Source organism: Staurois parvus, unplaced genomic scaffold, assembly GCF_062004578.1.
Source record: "Staurois parvus isolate SC_StPar_1 unplaced genomic scaffold, SC_StPar_1.0 ptg000564l, whole genome shotgun sequence".
NCBI classification, from domain to species: domain Eukaryota; kingdom Metazoa; phylum Chordata; class Amphibia; order Anura; family Ranidae; genus Staurois; species Staurois parvus.
Genome location: NW_028318360.1, coordinates 5,474,541 through 5,496,464, shown reverse-complemented (window position 1 = coordinate 5,496,464; position 21,924 = coordinate 5,474,541). Strand labels below are relative to the sequence as shown.

At 42.4% G+C, this 21,924-nt stretch overlaps 1 protein-coding gene across 1 annotated transcript; it reads right to left on the bottom strand.

Annotated features, from left to right (window-relative positions):
* Nucleotides 1-3,506: 3,506 nt before the first annotated feature.
* ADRA2C (adrenoceptor alpha 2C) lies at nucleotides 3,507-5,695 on the bottom strand. Its single transcript, XM_089691567.1, has one exon. It carries the CDS (start codon nucleotides 5,287-5,289, stop codon nucleotides 3,904-3,906), a length of 1,386 nt encoding a protein of 461 aa, XP_089547693.1. The 5' UTR covers nucleotides 5,290-5,695; the 3' UTR covers nucleotides 3,507-3,903.
* Nucleotides 5,696-21,924: the final 16,229 nt, after the last annotated feature.

The following is a 21,924-nucleotide window of genomic DNA, read 5'->3' as shown; positions in this document are numbered from 1 at the left end:
ACACATATACACTCTTTTTGCCTGTTTTTTGTGCAACACACACAGGACAAGCCATTAATTTCAATTGGTTGCTATGCATGACAAACACTGCTAACCATGTGTTTTTTCTGCAGAAGAAATGGGTGTCTGCTTACTGCATTTGGAGTACATTAACATTACATGGCACCCCAAACACGTTACACATTTTCCAAGTATTAGTGTGAATGCAGTTTAAGGAAACTGTTATCTTGTGGAGGTCAGTGGGAGGAAACACAGAAGGAAACCAAGACCACCAGAAGTGTTGGTTTCCCAGCAGACTTCAGAGGAGGGTTTCTGTTCACCAGAGTGGTGTACTGGTGGTGCGGGCAACAGGAAATGTAAATATTCCTTTTCCAACTTTTCAGGTAGAGCTGTTTATTTTCAATAGCAGGGTGGATTTAAAGTGGTTGCAAACCCTTACATATACCCAATGAAGTGACTGGCCTCAGGTGATACACAAAGCTGAAGCAAATCTTTCTACATAAGTTGTGCCTGTTTATCTTTAGTCTTCTCTTCTCTACATCTGTTCAAAATGCTACATTTCTAAAGCTTGTCTGAGAGTTCAGGAAAAAAGAGGGTGGGGGGCTGAAGTTACACTCTGCAGAGCTCAGTGAGGAGAGCTCTGAGAGGTGATTGGAGGGAGGGGAAACACCAACAGAGCTGAGGCTGTCAATCTGCTGGAGCTCCCTCCCCGTCACCATTCTTCTCTTGGTGTCAGGAAAACTTGTCAGAAGTGACTCATGCTGATAGCAGAGGAACAAAGCAGCAGACAGAAATTACGTGGAGTGCTCTTAATTGATACAGGCACACACTGTTAATGGATATGCTTTGGTTTACAACCACTTTAAGGCACATTAAAGGAAAAGTATTGAGCAGTTTATAAATGTATGTTTTATATCACTTTACTCTTCATTTTGATAGTATAACCATACAGGTAATGGTGAGAAGGTACTAACCCAATCAAAAAGACCTCACTATAACCAATGTGTTGCCCAGTAAAGCCTTCTCAAAACAAAAGGTATTTACATGTCTCATTCCATCAGATATCCCAAAAAAAGAGGACCATTCCTCATTTTAGGACAGTTGGAGAATCCAGATTATTGCCTTACCCCATTAGCCAGATGCATATCCAGAACCTCTGGTTTATAGAGCAAACACAGCTTAATATTATACAGCTATTTATTCCAAACTGTAGACAGCTGTTTCAGGCTATTTGGCCATCATCAATGCAGCGTATGGAAATCATGGCTTCTATGGTGAGGGATTACAACTCAAAGAGATAGCATAACCATACAAAGGCTTTATTTTGTCAGTACTCTTCTAATAGAATGTATCAATGATAAACAATTTGAAGCATGCTGGGCTTTCTATCAAGAAAGCTCAGCACTGTCTGCAAGCTTGGCACCACCCTACAAGGAAGCAAGACAGGGGGTTGGTCCTTCCCATATAAGTCAATGTGTTTATTCTGATACTTCTGGGATTTAGAACTATTTTACACTATCATCTGAGACTGTAGAATAGTAAATGTGACTTTTTTTCCTGTCCTGAACATCTATAGAATATACACAAAATTGCTAAAGTTGTGTGATAGCCCTTTATACAGGGAAATTGTTCATCTACTTTCATGTGTTGCTCCCTTGCAACCTGGATGGAAATGTTGCAAATGTAAGTCACCAGTGAACATTTCTACCCTCTATAGCCCTGTATACTGATCCTGATGCTGGCAAGTTCTTGCTAGAGCAGGGGCGGACTGACCATTTGGAAACTCGGGCACTGCCCGAGGGCCCGGGGTCAGTAGGGGGCCCCATGAGATGCCCCTGGTACCTTTTTCATAGGCTTTTTTGAGTTTGGGCAAGGACACAGGGGCCCCATGATCCCTTATTGCCCGGGGGCCCCATGAGTTGTCAGTCCGCCCCTGTGCTAGAGACAAGATTGCTAATGTGATATGGCCCTAATACTATATACACATAGATGCTGCATACAAACCACACCTAGTGCCAATATTCATTTAACCAGCATTTAAGTTGAGATGTTACTACCCATGGTCAGGGGAAGTCATTGAATTGAATGCTTTCCATGGGCTGAACACGAAATATAGTGTTTAGATGGGCACAGTGTGACATCCTACTGAAATACAATGCAGAGGGTAGTAACCACACTTGGAGAGAAGCTTCACAGGTACTGGAAAAGCTAATCAAGTGTCCCTTTTAGAGTCCATGTGAATGCAGCCCTGTTAAAAGCTCTGACTTTAAATCTACTCTTGTCAAGGAGCAGTCAACACTAGTTGATCAAAACCAAGGGGTACAAAATAGTAATTTGCTTTCATACAGTAGTACATACTTTATTAGAGGTGATAAACACTGTGGTAGGTTATTTTATGTGTGTGTCTTCATTAGTCCCCATAATACTAAAGTCTAAATGGCAATTTCATACTTTTAGATTTTAGAGAAGCAGCAACCTTTTCTATAAAATAACACTGCTTATAGCATTCCAATTCCAGTAACAGTCAGGCACATGTGGGAGGATAAAAAATAAATCCTATAGATGGTCACTCCTACACATCTCACAGATGAGCAAAATCAAACCATGACACAAAATGCTGCTCCCACCTGGTATAATTCCCCATTCTTCCCCATCTAAATTGCAAAATCACCATGGTGTGGGAGAGCATGGGGAATAGACAAAAGTTCCCAGGCTATCAGGTCTTGGACTTCATATTATCTCATCTGTCACTGCAAAATATATACATTAATGGCTGTAGTATATGAAATACCTCCCACTAGTAATATCCCAATTTTGAATAACATTAATGTGAAAACTATTATTTTCTGATAACTTGGAGCTAATTATTTAGTATATGCTTTTTTTTCATCTCTTTATTCACATTTTTCTCCACCCTACCAGTGACTGAGGTAAAGTACAACCTATTACATTAGCAGGGGTGCTTGTGAGTTTTTTTTAATGAAGATTCAAGCCATGTAAATAAAAGGAGAGCATTGTAATCATCTGTATGCAGTGACCCAGCCCCGTCACTGGCATTATTACTGGACAGCTTGCATTGAATGTGGTGAAAATGGTCAGAAAACCATATGCAATAAAAACATTAATATACTAAATACCATATGCAGAAATTGAGAATATAATTTTTTTTTTTTTGCTATAGTGGACCCTCAATGTCTGTTAACTCTTTGCAGGTAATTTACTAAAACTGGAGAATGTTAAATGTGGTGCAACTCTACATAGAAACCAATCAGCTTCCAGGATTTATTGCCAATGATTAATTGAACAAGCTGAAGTTAGAAGCTGGTTAGCTCCCATGCACAACTGCACCAGATTCTGAGTGCTCCAGTTTTAGTAAATCCCCCCCCCCCTCCCCCCCTGACTGCATCTCTAAGAACAGGGCTGCAATAACCCTTTAAGTCACCACCTGACCCAAGAGGTACATACTTCAGGGAAGTGTACATTAACACAGAAATGTCTGGAAAAAATACAGATGACTTATTTTATTATGAAATATATTTTTGTTATTTTCAGAAGAACAAATGCAAAATATACTGTAGCAGAAGGTGCCTACAAAAGAAATAAAATGGCATACCTGGTGGACAGCAAATAATATAGCAAATAAGCCCCATTATTTCCCTGGCTCTCTGTCCTGCCTTTTCAAGGTATAGAAAACTATGATTCAGTAAAAGACACACAGAACACTATTCGGCTTGTCACAGGGCTCAGTGCTAGCAGGCATGTTGCCTGTACATTCATACTGCCATAAACTGTCACATCGCAGTGGATCAGCCGTGATGAGCACTATCTGGTCCAGCAGACCCCCACCCCCGCGGCGCTCCGCTTCCTCCTTAAGGCAGCGCAATGTCAGCGCTGCCAGACATCTCAGTGAGTGAATTTCTTCCTCTTGCTCAGGCAGATTATTTTCTTGAAGGATCTCCTGAAGTCTTGGTTGAAGATAGTATAGATGACAGGGTTGAGGGAGCTGTTACAGTAGCCTATCCAGAAGAAAAACTTGAATAAAGTTTCCGGAATGGCACAGGCTTCCCTGCAGATGCCATAGAGGCAATAGCTGAAGAAGAAAGGGAACCAACAGACCACAAACACCCCCATCACAACGGCCAGAACAAAGGTGAACCTCTTCTCCCTGGCTTGGGTGACCTTCCTTCTGGAGATGCTGCTCCTCTTCTTCTTTCTGGAGGAGAACATGTCCATAGATTTGTTACTAGAACGGGACAGGCGGCTGGACTGTTTGGAGAAGCTCTTCCTCTCCTTTCCACAGTCAGTATTGTCCTCCCGACTGCTGCTCTTCCTTCTCTTGCTCTCAGATATACTGCTCTCCTCAATGTCCAACTCATCTAGATCCGTGGTGGTTTTTGGTGGGGTGGGACGGGATGGGGGATAATGGCCATTCTCCCTGTCCCCAGGGAACTTGACAGAAGTCCCCTTGCTGTAGCCATTCTCGGTGTGTGAAGAACAATTTGGGGCTGGCTTCTTCTCTGACAAAGTCCTAGTCCTCAGCTTGGCCACCTGGTAGATGCGAATGTAAACCAAAATCATGATCACACAGGGGGCAAAGAAGGACCCTATAGAAGAAGAGAGGATGTACCAAGTCTCATCATTGAGTTCACATTTCACATCCTCACCTGTCCAGTTGAAGTTCGCAGCAGATGCTCCACTAACACCTACCCTGTCCATTGAGATCAGAGGTGGGAAAGAGATGACAGCCGAAATGAGCCAGACGGTGACAATGATCCCTTTAATCCTCCTGGGTGTCCTCTTCAGGTTGTACTCAACTGCTTGAGTGACAGACCAGTACCTGTCCAGGCTGATGGCACACAGGTGGACTATAGAAGACGTACAGAAGAGCACGTCCAAAGCCAGGTAGACATCACACCAGAGGTTGCCGAAGAACCAATATCCCATCAGCTCGTTAGCCAAAGAGAAGGGCATGACCAAGGCTGCCACCAGAATATCTGCCCCAGCTAGCGACACCAAGAAAAGGTTTTGTGGGGCTTTCAGAGCTCTGCTAGTCAACACAGCAATGACCACAAAGACATTACCAACGATTGTAAAGATAATGAGGAAACCGACTATGGCTGCCAAGGTCCAGATGGCAGTGAAGGAATATTGCCCCTTGCCATAGTACCCAGAGGGTGGCAAAAAAGTACTGTTGATGTAATCAGTGGTGTTCTCCAGCTCATCCATGCTGGTGTTAAAGTGACCACCACATTGCTTGGTTGCTGGTCCCTTGCCAAGTTGGGATTTCATTAACCCTCATCTCCAATTATTGTCCCCTGAATCTCCATGGCTGATAACTTCCATCAGCATCCAAGATCTAGAAGAAGAGCTTTTCCTAACAGTCCAGAATGCTCCTGTAGCTGGTCCAGAGGTCCACACATCATGGACATGAAGCTAGCGGGTGTCTTCTCATTCTGGTCGCCTGGATCGCCTTGGACATTGTGCTCCAGCAGGGGCAGTGCTCACAGCACATTGGGAGGAGGAGGTGGTACTGAGGCAAGCACTGAGATCCTTAGGTTATAAGCATCCCAAGCATCTGCTCTTCCATCAAGCCCAGACTCAGTGCTCAGCCTGCTCTTCTAACAGCAAATCACTTTCTGGAGAGGGTGATGGCGTAAAAAGCACCCTGTGATCTCCTGCTATTAACTGATCTCTCTCTCTCTCTCTCTCTCTCTCTCTCTCTCTCTCTCTCTCTCTCTCTCTCTCTCTCTCTCTCTCTCTCTCTCTCTCTCTCTCTCTCTCTCTCTCTCTCTCTCTCTCTCTCTCTCTCTCTCAGAAAGGGAAAAAAAGCAGTGCTTCTGGATTTGGAATTGGAGATGCAAATGCACTCAGTACAATGTACTTGTGTGCTAATAAGTGCACTGATGCTGTTGACTGAAGAACTGGTAAGTCCTCTCTATATTTTTGCAGCACTTTTCAGATGAGAAGTGACACCAAGGAGCTGGTGTTATGTCATGCTGTACTCATATCTCAGTCCTGCTCATTGTAGGTTGAAGGAGTAGGATTAAAAGCATATTGCTTAGATCAGAAGCACCAGAATCATCCATTGTCATCAACCCTGGAGAAAACACATCAGTGAATAAAATGACTGAATCTTCATCATTTCTGGTCAAGTTGAACAGAAACAGATGGGGTGGATGTCTGAATAGGCACAGAATTCATTTCTGGACAGAAAGAATATTCATTGCAGACCTGCATTACATTCTCATTCTTAAAATGCATCAGATAAAATTTACATCTGATGCTGATATGGCACTACAAGTCCCAGCATTCATCCAGCCATTGTATTTGATTAATTCCCTCCTTGCTGGCTTGTTTGGTCATTGCAGCTTTTGACAAAATAGTTTCTAAAAACGTATTAGTATACAGCAGGCTAATCCATTGGGTGCTCAGTGTATTGCTGTGTAATATTTAGACACATATCCATCCTATGCTTTACAGTGAATGTCTTTGTATGGGACTTTATGATGACACATATTGTAAATGTTTTTAATGATTTTAAATGCTTAAAATAGTAACATATTCTAAGAATGACTGAGCACTAACTGAAACATAAAGTATTCCTATATAATCTGCAGGATTCCTCAGTGCTCTATACAATTCTCATACTAAAGTTGCATGGAAAACTCATTTAAATAGCAGGAGTCACACAGATAGTGTTAACCCTTTACATTTATAGATCCCAAAGTCCCAGCTAGCCCCAGATACAATTTGCTGTCTTTCATATATAAATAGAAAATGCCAATGATTTCCATAAGTGTGGAAGAGTTATTCAAGAGTTTGCATGAATTAATCTGATAGAACGGATGGGAATGGGTGGTGGTGGTGGTGGTGGGGGGGTTGTTATTAGTTGTGAAGCTGCTAGTATTATCACAGTCTCCTGTCATCTGTGTATACAACCTATTGCATTTTTAATAGCTATTCTGCTTGTGTGGGCTGTTCCAGATTCAGTCGCTAGAGGTCAGTATTAACCCACAGATCCCATGCAGCATTACTAGAGCCAAGTCTAGGGATGCCATTTAAATGTAATATTTTGCCACTATTGCCAAAGACTTCTATCATTAACCTTTCTGTGCAACAGCTATTGTCATCCACATAGCTTTGTGATTTGGGTAGAGTATATGTTGTTTAATAATACATAAATCTTTATATACAACTCCAATACCATCCGTTTGCTAATGGTTCTCTGCTTGTGCCAAAGTAGTGCAGGCTAGAGTACAATTTACCCATTACTGCGGAATATGTATTAGTTCTTTAATTTATTGATTCACCTGTCTTGCTTTAAAACATTTCACTCTATCCAGAAAAGCAGGAGCCTGGATGAGGTGTAATTTTATTATATGTGATCTAATTTGTGGTACAGAGAAGCCAGCAGGGAAAGGGGCAGACCCAAGGCTATTGTATCAGTGACATTCTGTGTTTTTTAGGAAGAACATTCACACGAGCATCCTCTGTGGTCATCATGCAGGCTAAATTGGATTTAGATTCATTGGTATTGAATAAATAAATGGCTTTGATTCACAACAATATTGAACTGTGTTTTTTTTTATTTTGCAGTTTAGGTGCAAAAGTAAATTCCCCCTCCCATTCTTTCTCTCCCCCCCCCCCTCTCTCTCTCTCTCTCTCTCTCTCTCACCATCCCTCTCCTGATTTTTTTTAAATAGGACTCCTCTTTCTACTGCTTTAAAGAAGCACCACCAAAAAATGAAACCTTCCCCTGCCTCAATGAGTATGTTAAAGTCCAACTCCAGGAAATAGACCACATCTACCCTTGCAGACAACCCCCCCCCTCTCCCACCCATCCATCCATGCTGCAAGGTTTAACTGCTTATTAACCACTTGCCTACCGGGAACTTCTACCCCCTTCCTGTCCAGGCCAATTTTCAGCTTTCAGCGCTCTCACACTTTGAATGACAATTGCGCGGTCATGCAACACTGTACCCATATGACATTTTTATCATTTTTTTCACACACATAGAGCTTTCTTTTGGTGGTATTTAACCCCACTGTTTTAGTTTTGCACTATAAAAAACAAATAGCAAAAAAAAAAAAGTTTGTTATTACATTTTGCAAACAGGTAATTTTTCTCCTTCACTGATGTGTGTTGATGGGCACTGATAGGCAGCACTGATGGGCACTGATGAGGTGGCACAGATAGGCAGCACCAATATGTACTGATAGGCTGCACTGATGAGGTGGCACTGATGATGCTGCACAGATATGCAGCAATAATGGGCACTGATGGGCACTGATAGGCAGCAATAATGGGCACTGATGGGCAACTCTGACAGGCGTCGCTGACTGACGTAGGATATTGTAATTATATATATATAACAGCACTGACAAGCGACACTGATGGGCACTGATAGGCGGGACTGCTGGACGCAACTACTGAGCAGCACTGGTGAGTGGCACTGATGAGTGGCACTGCTGGGCACTGATAGGTGGCACTGCTGGGCACTGGTGGGAGGCACTGCTGGGCACTGATTTCTTTATGGTTAAACTGGATGGACTTTTGTCTTTTTTCAGTCAGACTAACTATGTAACTGGTGAGTGGCACTGATGTGCCCTGGTGGATGGCACTGCTGGGTGGCGCTGTTGGGCACTGAATATCAGTGCCCTGATGATCAGTGCCGATCTGTTTTTTGACAATTGCCAGTTATCGGCAGTACTTTCCTCACGCTGTGACAATGTGAGAAAAGTGCTGCCGAAAACCGGCAACTGTATTTACTCCATGATATGTTGTGTCATTGGACACAGCAGATCACGTGGTAAAAGGATGCTGTGATTGGCCTTTTACCTCATCACATGATCAGCTGTGTCCTTAAGACACAGTGATCACGGAGATTACCGGGTGCACGCTGCTGGGGGCGCACGGGAGGGCGCGTTCTGGGAGGATGTCATATGATGCCCTCCCAGAACAGGACAACCGTACTGTAGCCATCATTCGGCTATAGTTTGGTTGCCAAGAGGTTAAAGTGGTAGTGTGTACCAAAGCATATCCATTAACAGTGTGTGCCTGTATCAATCCACAGCACTAAGTGATATTTCTGCCTGCAGCTTCATTCCTCTGCAATCAGTATAAATCAGTTCTGGCAAGTTTTCCTGACATCAAGAGAAAAAAAGGTGACAGGGGAGGGACCTCAAGCAGATTGACAGCCTCAGCACTGTTCCTGTGTGTTGGGTGAAAGGGTATGTGTTCTTTTCTTCAGCTCTCTGCCCCCTTTTTTCTGATCTCTCTGGCAAGCTTTATAAATTCTGGACTTTAAACAGATGTATAGAAGAGAAGACTGCAGATAGACAGCTACAACGTATGCAAGAGGATTTGTTTCATCTCTATGTATCACTGGAGGCCAGTCACTTCACTGGGTTTACAACTACTTTAAATCTAGGGGGAGTGAAAGGTTGTTCCACTTACCTTACCCCTGCTCCAGCCGGCTGTCATCATATACAATGCAGGGCTATTAACCCTGCATTGTACATAGAGAGACACTGTGGCCGGGAGGACCTTAGAGAGGAGGGACTGGATGCACTGCTGGAGAGATCCTGCTGGAGTGAGGGATAAGGTATTACCCATTATTCCTAGACTGAAGGAGTAGTTACCATGCAGTGCGGGGAAGGCAGGCACTGCAAGGGTAAACGCTGTCTAATTCCTGGAGTTGGACTTTAAAGCAAAACCTTTTTTTATGTTGGAAAAATGAGGGAATAGTTGGACCCGCTGCCAAGTTTCTGTTGCAGTCTTCTTCCCACTGGGGAGGTTTACCCCGCTGTTTTGGTGACCATTTATACTGAGGTAGAAAGTGAGAGGGGAATCATACATTTTAAAGATGTCAGGTGAGCAAGAGGTGAAGGGAAATTTTCCCAATGGGGACCAATGATCTGGTTACAGTTCTCACTATCCATCAACCCCTAAACATTTACTATATGAACACAATTTTATAAATGCTGCCATACATACTAGTACTATGAATAATAATAATATTCTTGTGTATACCGTAGGCACTTCCTCTGGTAAATGCAGCTTCTATTATGGTTGTTTTATTTTTTAGTAAACTTTTAGTTGCTGTATTTTTAGTAAACACAGGCAATAAGTCCTTTGGCTCTATTCACATCACTATTATTATTATACAGGATTTATATAGCGCCAACAGTTTGCTCAGTGCTTTACAATATAACGGGAGACAATACAGCAACAATACAGTTCAATACAAGAGGGTTAGGAGGGCCTGATCCTTGCAGCTTACAATCTAAGAGGGAGGGGCTAGTGGTACAATAGGTAATAACTGTGGGGGGTGGACTGATATTAGGAATAGAAGATTCCATTATTAGCTGAAGGCAGGATAAGCTTCCCTGAAGAGATATGTTTTCAGAGATCACCTAAAAGTGAGCAGAGTAGGCGATAGTCTGATAAATTGGGGTAGAGCGTTCCAGAGGTTGAGGGAAGCTCTGGAGAAGTCCTGGAGATGAGCATGGGAGGACTCTACTCTATGTGTATACTCACTTGGCTTTATTTACTAAAGCTGGGGAGTGAAAAAATAGGTTTACCTCTGCACAGAAACCAACCAACTTCTATCCTCAACTTGTTCAACTAAAGTGTTACTGAACCCACAACAGTAAAATCAGTCTGTATATGCAGTAAAGCATGCTTGTTATACTCACTGTGGAACTTAAGGGCATTGTGAAAAAAGGATGTTTGATCCTGTCTTCTCTGATCCTCCCTTCCTTCCATGTCCCCCATTTTGTCTCCTGATATTACACAGCCTTGGGGACACTCTGCACATGCTCAGTTTGGTGTGTACTGCTGGAGAGTTTTCCCTTTTTCTCAGGAGGGTGCATGTGATCAGCACAGGGCCAATCAGCACTGTCCAAACAAAGGTCAGGGGTTATGCAATCTCATAGGGCAGTGAGAGAAGAATGAAAACTCCTCCTACAAGCTTTAACCAGTGCTGTGCTGGGCACTGATAGAAGTCACAACACTGCTATATAATGATGATGAGAAAAGGTATTTAGCAGTTTATATTTACTAAAATAATTTCCTTTCCATGTTCTGTGTACTGTGGGAGAACAGATATAGTGAATGCGGGGTCCTGGGTTTAGTAACACTTTAAGTTTTGGCAATAAAACCTGGAAGCGGATTGGTTTCTTTGCAGAAGTGAGCCTGATTTTGCACTCTCCAGCTTTATTATTATTATTATTATTCAGCATTTATATAGCGCCAAAAAGGTTTGCTCAGCGCTGTACATTATAGTGGGGGGAGAGAACATGAGACAATACAGTAACAAAACAATACACGAGGGGTTCGAGGGTCCTGATTTTTCGAGCTTACAATCTAGGAGGGAGGGTGTAGTGGTACAGGAGGAAGTGGCTGTGGGGGATGGAGTGGTAGGAGGAGTGGAGGAGATCGGCAGTTAGGTGAGGGTGGAGTAGGCTTCCCTGAAGAGATGGGTTTTTAGGGTGCGCCTAAAGGTGAGGAGGGTAGGTGACAGTCTGATGGATTGGGGTAGTGAGTTCCAGAGGATGGGGGAAGTCCTGGAGACGTCTTGTAGTCGGGCGTGGGAGGTGGAGACCAGGGGGCTAGAAAGTAGGAGGTCTTGTGAGGAGCGAAGATTACGGGTTGGGTGGTATTTGGGTATCAGGTAGGTGAGGTAGTTTGGGGCAGCGTTATGAATGGCTTTGTATGTCAATGTTAGTAGTTTGAATTTGATGCGTTGGGCAATCAAGAGCCAATGGAGGGAATGACAGAGGGGGGTGGCAGAAGAGGAGCGGGAGTGGTTGGTAAGGTGGATGAGTCTGGCCGCTGAGTTCAGGATAGGAGATAGTCTGTGATGAGGTAAGCCGGTGAGAAGGGAGTTGCAGTAGTCCAGACGTGAGATAATAAGGGAGTGAACGAGTTGTTTAGTAGTGTCTGGGGTTAGGAACGTACGTATTTTGGAGATGCTGCAGAGGTGGAGCCTGCATGAGCTTGCTAACGATTGGACACGGGGTTGGAAGGACAGGTTTAAATCTAGAGTGACACCTAGGACTTTGGCTTGCGGGGTGGGACTGATGACGGCGTCGTTGGTCGTGATGGAGAGGGGGGGGGGCGCGGGCTGGGGGGAAAATTAGGAAAGGTTCAGTTTGAGGAAGTGGAGCGACAATGGGGTAAATAAACCCCATTGTCTCTCCAACAGAGTTTGAGGTGGGTGTATTCTCTGGGTCTCTCACATAAGGTTCAGTTCACTAAAGGATTCCACGTGCGATATAAAATGAGAGTCAATTCATCAAAGTAAAATATCGAATGTGAGGTTAATACTGCAAAAAAATGATATAACCCATTAAAGTCAAAATATCAGTGTGGAAATGTTCTGCCCTGAGCTCAGGAATGAAAATAAATTGTAACATTTCACCAGAGGGAGATCAATCTGTGAAAGAAAGCACACTAGAAGGTTTTCACAGTTTCATGATATTTCATTGTGCATTTATTTATAGAACTATCCTCGACTGGTTTAGTGTTAGTGTGTAAGAAAAAAAAAAATTGTGAAAAAAATTGCTCTGGGTCACACCGAATGCCGCTTTGAAATTGTGCTACCTCAATGCGATTTCAAAGCCACCAATCAGTGTGACTTCATGCACAGATGTCAATGCAAGATGCACAGGAAATCTCAAAAATACTGCAGAATCTTTTTTCAAAGCTGGTGTTGCACCAAATTGAACTGTTCCATAGCCGCGAATAGGGTGTGACTTGTCATGTGACTTTGTTCTGTCAAGTCACATGACACGTTGCACCGGCGTGAACCAGGGCTAAATTTAACTGATAAATACTGCGAAACATAAGTATTTAATGTATTCAGAAAATAATGCATGGTTTTTAGTGAATTGACTACTTTTGAGCTAAATACTACATGAGTTATTTTAACTCAAAAAATGTATGCAGTATTTATCTCTTAGTAAATTGACCCCAAAGTGTTTGATTGGAGTACTCACTGGCTTTCTATAATGGAGTTTGAGTAAGGTCTTCTCACTAGCTTTCCAATGGAGTTTGAGGTGAGTGTACTCACTGACTTTCCAGCAGAATTGGAAGTAGAGGTACCCACTGGCTCTTTAATGGAATTTGAGGTGGATGTACTCACTTGCTGCCCAGAGGAACTTGAGGTGAGTGAGCTTGCTAGCTCTTCAGCATAGTTTGAGATGGATGTTTGGAGTGGGGCAATACTCTCAGTATAGGAACATATATCCATCCTGGAAGGGACGGGTGGAAGGTCACATGCACAAAACACAAAGCTCACCACTAAACATAGCTAGTAATAACACACAGTTGATAGGCTGATAGGGACATCTCAAGGACCAGCCCTGGATCATAATGTTTGCCCTCTTAGTTTCAGATGTGGAGTTCTAGAGAGTTCTCAAATACTTATTTGACACAAACTGACCTTCTATCATTTATTGACCACCTATTGACCCTCAGATATATACTGAACTCTTTTTGACTCCCTCTCCATTTTCATCAATCCTATGGATAGTCCCATCAACCCTTGGGGTCTGTCTTCATCATTCATACTATCTCCATCCCTCCATCTGTCATTACTTTTCACACTCTACATCCCTCCATCTCTCTGTTTAAATTTCTCTATCATCCCTTTTCTAATTTCCCTCTCTCATTCTCTGTGTCTGACTTTATCACTCTCTATCACTACCTCTCTTTTCCATTATTTCACACAGTCTCAAATGTTCCTTCCTTCCTTCCTTCCTTCCTTCCTTCCTTCCTTCCTTCCTTCCTTCCTCTCCCCATTCTCTCCCTCCTTATATATTTCAGGAAAATAAAAACTTCAGTGTTTAATATGTAAATTAAAGTGTTTATGAATTGTCATGTGGTGTTCTTAATTCTCAACACACTCCACCTGAATTATGTGCAACAGTAAAGAATGGGAAATTGCACACTGAAATGAAGCACATCATTACTCTTTACACTGATTGAATTCAGCAACGTAATTATGTTCTGTGAAATTTTAAATATACCATTATAGTATTCTGTATTATATTACTTGATATGTGTGAAAAATATAATTGTGTTACCAGCTCAGCTCTTGCTAAAAAAAAATTATATTAGAAATAAAGATTTACAAATATGAAATGATTGTTTCATCCCAGTGAAAATGGTGATGGCTTATTGTAAATAAAATTCAACCCAGTTTTGGGAGGAATTCAGTTACAAATACATTCTGCATGATTTTTTAATTCGCTAATTCCCATAGACCATTTTTTTTTTCTGTGATGTTGATTCTAAAATATAGCATGCAATGAAGAAAATGGATGAGAACACAAAGTGGCGAGGGATTCCATCTTACATGATGATGCATCCTCTAGTCCTCTTGGAAGAAAGATGACAGTGGGTGGAATCAGAAATTTCCACAATAATTTCAAATCTGCAGCAAGATAATGTTCCAAAAATACTATTTACTGGCAACAAAGTGTGGGGTTCAGGTACACTACCTAATACACATAAACCCCCCAGAAATGTAACAATGTTTGCTGTATGCATACCAAGGTTCAATTTTTCAACATTGCCTTTACTGTACCTTAAGTATGAAGTACATCTTTATGTTCACATAAAATATTCCACTGGAACACAGATGTCTCCAGTCCTTTCTCCTTCCTCCTCTTCTTTATTCTTTAAAAAGTCAGTTCACACAAAATTGATGTTTCAGTTTTTGGCTGATGCTGAAGGGTTACATCTCCTGGTGATTTCCTATATCTCACAAGGACTCTGACACTGAGATCCCAGGTATGTACACCTAAGTACCACAACCATTTTGAGTGACTGTCACTACCATATACAGTATATCAGCCTTTCTCAACCTTTTCAAAGCAGTGGAACCCTTGACATAACTTTCCAGTTTCAGGGAACCCATGCTAATATGACTTTATCTACAATTCATGATACATTAGTATGATGGTCAGAGGTAAGAATGCTCCTTACACTTGTGGTCATTGGGAAGAATTATCCCTTTACAGATTGCTAAGAAGATCAATGGTTCAGTGGGAACTTACCTGAGAGGCAAAAATTGCTCATTGCTCAAGGAACCCCTGGCAAACTTTGGAGCAGCCCTAGGGTTTCACGGAACCCTGGTTGAGAAACCCTGTAGTATATGGTAGTGAGAGTCACTCATAATGGTTGTGGTAGTTAGGTGTACATACCTGGGATCTCAATGTCAGAGACCTTGTGAGATATAGGAAATCACCAGGAAATGTAACCCTCCAGCATCAACCAAAAACAGTTGTGTGAACTGACTTTTTAAGGAATAAAGAAGAGGAGGAAGGAGAAAGAACTGGAGACATCTGTGTTCCAGTGGAATATTTAATGTGAACATAAAAATGTACTTCATACTTGAGGTACAGTAAAGGCAACGCTGAAAAATTGGACCTTGGTATGCATACAGCAAACATTGTTAATTTTCTGGGGGGTTTTTAGGTGTAAAAGTATGTACCTAAACCCCACACTTTGTTGCCAGTAAATAGTATTTTGGAACATTATCTTCCTGCAGATTTGAAATTTTTGTGGAAATTTCTGATCCCACCCACTATCATCTTTCTTCCAAGAGGACTAGAGAATGCATCATCATGTAAGATGGAATCCCTCACCACTTTGTGTTCTCATCCATTTTCTTCATTGCATTGCAGAATCAACATCACAGACAAAGATGGACTATGGGAAATAGCAAATTAAAAAATCATGCAGAATGTATTTGTAGCTGAATTCCTCTCAAAACTGGGTTGAATTTTATTTACAATAAGCCATCACCATTTTCACTGGGATGAAACAATCAATACATATTTGTAAATCTTTATTTCTAATATAATGTTTTTTGCAAGAGCTGAGCTGGCAACACAATTATATTTTTCACATATATCAACCCTTCCTCCAATTTAGATGTACATACCCTCAAATTAAACCTAAGAGTGTGCACTTTCAGCCCATATCCATTATATAACTATAGCTTGAATATGTTTCGGTAAATACCTGAAAAAACTAAAATTGTGCCTGTGTCCAAATAAATATGGACCTAACTGTATTCTAGACTATATACTCTATATATAAAATGGTTAGAACAGAACAAATAAGCACAGCAATAACCCACAATCTTGAGATGTCAAAAATGTGTCAACTAGACAAACCCTCCCAAATGTCCCGCAAAAGCAAATCAGTGAGGAGTAAATATATTATGTAAGCCTATTGTTATGTGTCTTCTGAGCCTTCAGAAACACAATGCATAAGTGTATAAAAGCAAAATGTATTTTATCAGTGCATATACTGTATATAAAATGTGTTAAAACATAGCAGTAACAACACTTCCCCAAACAACCTATGTTCATAATATTTCCAACACCGTGACTGTACCATTGGCATGCATGCAGGAATAATAAAGATTCAGAAGAGGAACCTTGATGTGTTATATTTCAACGAAAAAGCGCTTTGTGAAAAACATGTCAAGGGTCCTCTTCTGTCGATGTCTGTTTAACTGTGCTTTGTGAGAAACGCTTGTCACATTCCAAGCATTTCAATGTTTTCTCTGCTGTGTGAATCTTCCGGTAAACAGTTAAGCATGGTACGCAACTATAAGTTTTTTTAGCTGCATTAGCTGCAAGCACTGATCGGATGCCAGTCAGCTGCTGATTTCCAAGCATGATTGTTCAACAGAAGCCAGCCGTGAGATCGGCTTCTGTCGAACAGGCAGCTGTACACACGGGCCGAAAGTCAGAAAAGTTTCTATTGTACCAGCTGATTTTTGCCATATTTGTCCCATGTTTTCCCGGCATTAGATCTTGCCTAGTCCCAACATGTACTATAAAAATCCAAAATGATAAGTGTGCATAGTTCTCTGTACAACCATAGGTTAATTGTATAAACGGTATACACCGGTAAATGAACATCAACAAGACCCTTGACACGTTTCACACACATGCTTATTTTTAAGGATGAAACACGCCAAGGTTCCTTAATGAGCTGAACTGATTATTCAACAACCTTCTGTGGAAACAATTTATAGTTTAATGGGTCTTCATCAAAAGAGGAATCAAGCAGGAGACAAGCCAGAGAAAAAACAAAAATCCTCTGCACTCAAGAGTGGTGTACTGATGATGGATGAATGCCAGGTCCTTAGCACTTCAAATGCCGGCACAGGCTTTGCTGCCCTCTAAGGGTTGGGAGAACCCAGGAGAAACACTATAAAATATGGGAAGAAGGGCACACCAGCCTAGTGCATTACTTGAGATAAATCTTTATTAGTACAAAGATAGATATACTGTATACTCACAAACAACTGTGGAAACAAAATCTTATCAAAGTCCAAAGTGACCTGGTCACCAAGTCAACTTTCAAACCGTGAGATCACCCTCCAGATCGTTGATGCATTTCGAGGGGCGCTCTGAGTCCTAGAAAAGTTTTACTTGCAAGCTCACACTAAAGCTGGCCATACATGGATCAAAATTTGGCCAGCTCAGCAGGGACCTGCTGCATTTCAATCCATGTATGGGTAGGCTGATTGTACCCAAGTCAATCCATTGATCGACTTGGGTAAAACCAGCCAGTCAGATTTTTTTTCATGTGCGGTTACTGCCAGTGGTTATATCCACTAGCAGTAATCATTGTGTTCTGCCAGCTGGGAGGGCTCCCAGAGCCCCCCCCACCAGCAGAGCACAATAGTGCTGCGGGTGGCATTCCCCCATCAACTTTTTTTTGCTTGGTTCCAATCAGGTATATCGCTGAATGCACAGGCCAAATATACTGTATAAGAATAGAAAAAAAACTGAAATTGAAGAAACATCCTGTGACTGACTTGTCTGACAATGAAAGGTGCATGCACCAAGCGCAGGGAACATATGTACAGTATTTATCATTGCATCTGTATTCTAAGTATCAGAAATATGGAATCTCGTATGCTAACTAGTTCTTGAGCTTTTGATTTTTTTAAGGAGGGTGAATTTTAATGATAGGTCCACTTTCAGCAAATGCATTTTCACTTTGGATCACCAGATGGTAAAAATTAAAAAAGAAAAGTTAACAGGTAATCCTGCCTCAGACAACATGCTTCTGTTCTGAGTTGCATTTCCCAACAACATTCATATTAAAGATTGAAAAAAACATAGCAGTATACTAAGGGACCTAATGCAAATTTGGATGAATTCAGGCATGATTTCAGACATAAGTATGCGTGAAATTTGTTTGGATTCTCAATTTCCTCCCTCTGCATTCAGTATTGGCCTGCCCTGTAGTAAAAAAAAAAATTGTCCTGGTCATCTAAGGACACTACAAGACTACAAATTCCTTTTTTTCTTTTTGCAGTTTTACTGGCTGACTTTTAAACCTACGGGATCATTGTGGAGTGTATTTAGGAAATGCTACTAGTATATTCCTTGGTTCCAGTTCTGTCCTTTCTTTGAGGCCACCCACACATAACAGAGCACGAGAGAGTTTTCACAGCACATAATCATGGAGCAAGAAGCAAGAAGTCCGATTAATCTTTCCACAAGAGATTCTGTGAATTCAGATGAAAGGTTTATTGAACAGACTTTCTAAGGTTAGAACTGTGCAATGTTTCCTGGAGAGCCTTACTAGCTCAACGGTAGTTTTTATTGCTGGTTGGATTTGTTTTTTAAATAGAGCAATAATCCTAACAACTATGTACGTGAAAAAAACCTACCTGTTCATGCCTGTACAGAAGCTAAAACATTTGCAATAAATGCATTTAAAAATCATTAAAAAGTGAAGTTTTAGAAGTGATCTTTTTTTTTTGTGAATGTCTTTTTATTGAATTTTTGAGCAACAAAACGTATAATATGACAGATGGTACATCATGAGGCTTACTCAAAAAGATAAAGAGTAACAAGTGTTTAACAAATAGGCTAATAACATAAGTTGATACATTAATTCGTCTATACATTCACACAAGTCAATATTCAGTAGATAGTATGACAAAATGATGGAACATGACTGATTATTGGTATTGACCTAAGAGTCAGAGATGACAAATGCTTCAAGTAGTTAATGGAGCTTTACATATCAGGCAAAGAACAGAAAAAAAAACAAAAAACAAGTAAAATAGAAAGCCAGATTGGACCAGCAGGAACACATAAAACTACACATCTGCTTGAAATTATAGCTAAAAGAGATCCAAACAATGTGAACAAGGTACCGTAAGTCATCAGAAATAGTGGGGAGAGTTTCCGAAAGACCATAGGGGGAATAGTACCAGTAGGACCAAGGTGCGGTAAGGTGTTCTAAATGGCGTAGTTCCGCTATACCAATGTGAAGGTTAGATTCGAAGAGGCTGATGATCTTATAGAAGTGATCTTGTTGACATATTTCAAAACCCTGAACCCAGAAAGGGATATTGTGAGGGCAACTTGTTAGAGCTGGCCACCACGCGTTTGCCCCGCCAAGTTTTAACATGCTCTCAGGTTCCATTTTCAATTTTATAGTGACAAATGCATAGATGCAGAGGTATAGGCAGCTGTTTTTTTCCTGTATTAGCTAAGTGTAGCGCCCTCCTAGGTAGGTGCTAGGTTAGGTAAATTTAGTTCTTAGCTTCACTGTAATCAGTTCAGCTGCTTGTGATTTTTTTGGGCTGTTCCGTATCTCATTGGCTTTAGGTCTGACTGCTTCCCCTTGCCTTTTGGATGAATCTGGAAAGTAGTGGGTTGGTAGAGTCAAATCAGCAACTATTTATGCAATTCCAGCCAAACCCTGGGGGAGGTGCCCAAATGGTGGCTGGGAGGGAGCATAAATAGCGTGGAGCCTGGAAAAGAGGTGTTCTTGCCCAGGAGGAAGAGATTCCAGCCTGAACGTGTGCTGCCCCTCTGAGCAGTCCAGCTGTGCTTTTTGCTGCTCAACGAGGTCCCAGCTATGCTAACTGGGGGGGGGGGGCCTTTGCTGAAGCTGACTGAGGGACTTCTTTTTGGGGATCTGACATGGCCGGATATAGGGGGGTGCTGGGGTGGACTGTGCCCCCCCAAATTTCAGTTGTGGGTGTCCCCCCATGTACATTGTGGCCATGACCGCTGAGCCCCCCCCACCAATCCCCACACTCAAGGCCAGCCGTAGTGAAGTAATGTAAACAGGAGAAGTTACAGCTGCAGGGAGGAAAGAGAGGGGAAGAGGTGTAGGCTGCTCTTTGATCTCCCTCCTCCTGTCGTAACAGTGATCCTCCATACAGAAAGTTACACAGGATTGCTCTTAGATCCGATGGTATATGACTTGATTTCCTGCCCCCATCTCCTCCAAAGACTGCTCAACTCCTGTAAATGTGGGTAGGGTGTGGGTAATCAAGCCTTGTACCATGGGATCTAAGAGCGATCCTGTGTAACCTTCTGTATGAAGGATCACTGTTATGACAGGAGGAGGGATATCACAGAGAGCCTGCATCTCTTCACTACTCCTGTAGTTCCCACATGTATGTTTGGGGGAGGGGAAGCTTGTGGAGGAGGGGTTGTGGGGGGACTGTTTGTGCTGCGAAGGGTAATGGGGGGATGTGTTAGAATGCAGGATTGGGGAAGATTTGTGTTAGGAGGGGGGAATCGGAGGGGAGTTGTGTTCAGAGGGGGAAGCTAGGAGCGAGGATCAGTCTAGGAGGGGGGAATTGGGGAGGGTTGCTGTTAGGAGGGTGGGGGATTTTGGGGGGGGGTGTTGTTCTACTAGGAGGGGAATTTGAGTGAGGTGTGGATTTGTGCTTGGAAGGGTAATTTGTAGACAAGTTGTGCTAGGAGTGGGGATTGGGGGATTGTACTAGGAGGTGGGATGGGATGGGGAATTTTTACTAGTAGGGAGCATTTGGGAGTGATTTGTACTGGGGGGATTGGGCGGGGAATTTGTACTAAGAGGGGGGGGTTTGTGGGGTTGGGGGGAAGTATTTGTACTAAGAGGGGGAATTTGGGGAGGGAGTTTGATTTTTTGCGTATGGAAGATTTGTGGGAATTGAGGGAGATTTGAGCTGGAAGGTGGGGGGCAAAGATTTGTGCTGAGAGGAGGATTTGGAATGTGAGTATGGAATTTTTTGCATTTTTACTTGAGTAAAATTTGGGGTTGCAGAGGGAATGCATGCTTAGGTGAGTGTGTTGATTAGTCCATTTTTTGAGGGGGGGATGAAAGGTGGGGGCACAGTTTGTCACCTAGATAACCGTGTCCCGGCACTGCACACACTGCACACAAGACACTCAACACATCTTCTCCTCCCCACATAACACAAACCTCAGATCAGATTCCCTAACAGACACCGCATCTATCTGCACAATGTGTAGCTGGTTGCTATGTTGCACTTCTGACCTGTGAAATTCCCTGATTGGATTGGCAGCTACACACTGCGTGGAGGTATACCGATCTCAGCTATGTGCTGTGTGAGGAGGAAGAGATCTCTTAAAGCAGACTTCCAGTTGCACTGTGAAAAAAATAAAAGTCAGCAGCTACAAAAACTGTAGCTGCTGACTTTTTTAAAATCAGCCACTCACCTGTCCCACAATCCCGCAGTGTCCTCCCCGCAGTCCGTATCACCAGCCATCTAGTCTTCCATGCGCCAGCATCTTTAGTGTGGGCACCCGGCTGTGGCAGCTTGTAGTTTCACAGCTGGGTGCCCCCTGCCATGCGTGAGTAGCGCTGCTGTTCCTGAATGGCCCAGTAGTCTTCTGGGACCTGTCATGTGTCCCAGAAGACTACGGGGAGGGAGGGTAGGAGGACAACTTCTGCTTCTAATCGCCTAGGTGTTTGCAGCAGAAGTGGGAGCAGGTACCTGTCAATTTTGGGTACCAGCTCCCCAAAGGCGTCAATCCTTAATGGGGAGCAGGGGACCAGTCTTTAAAGCGTAACTTCCCCTTTTGGGTGGAGCTCCGCTTTAAGTGCCCTGCCAGCAGTGAACTTGT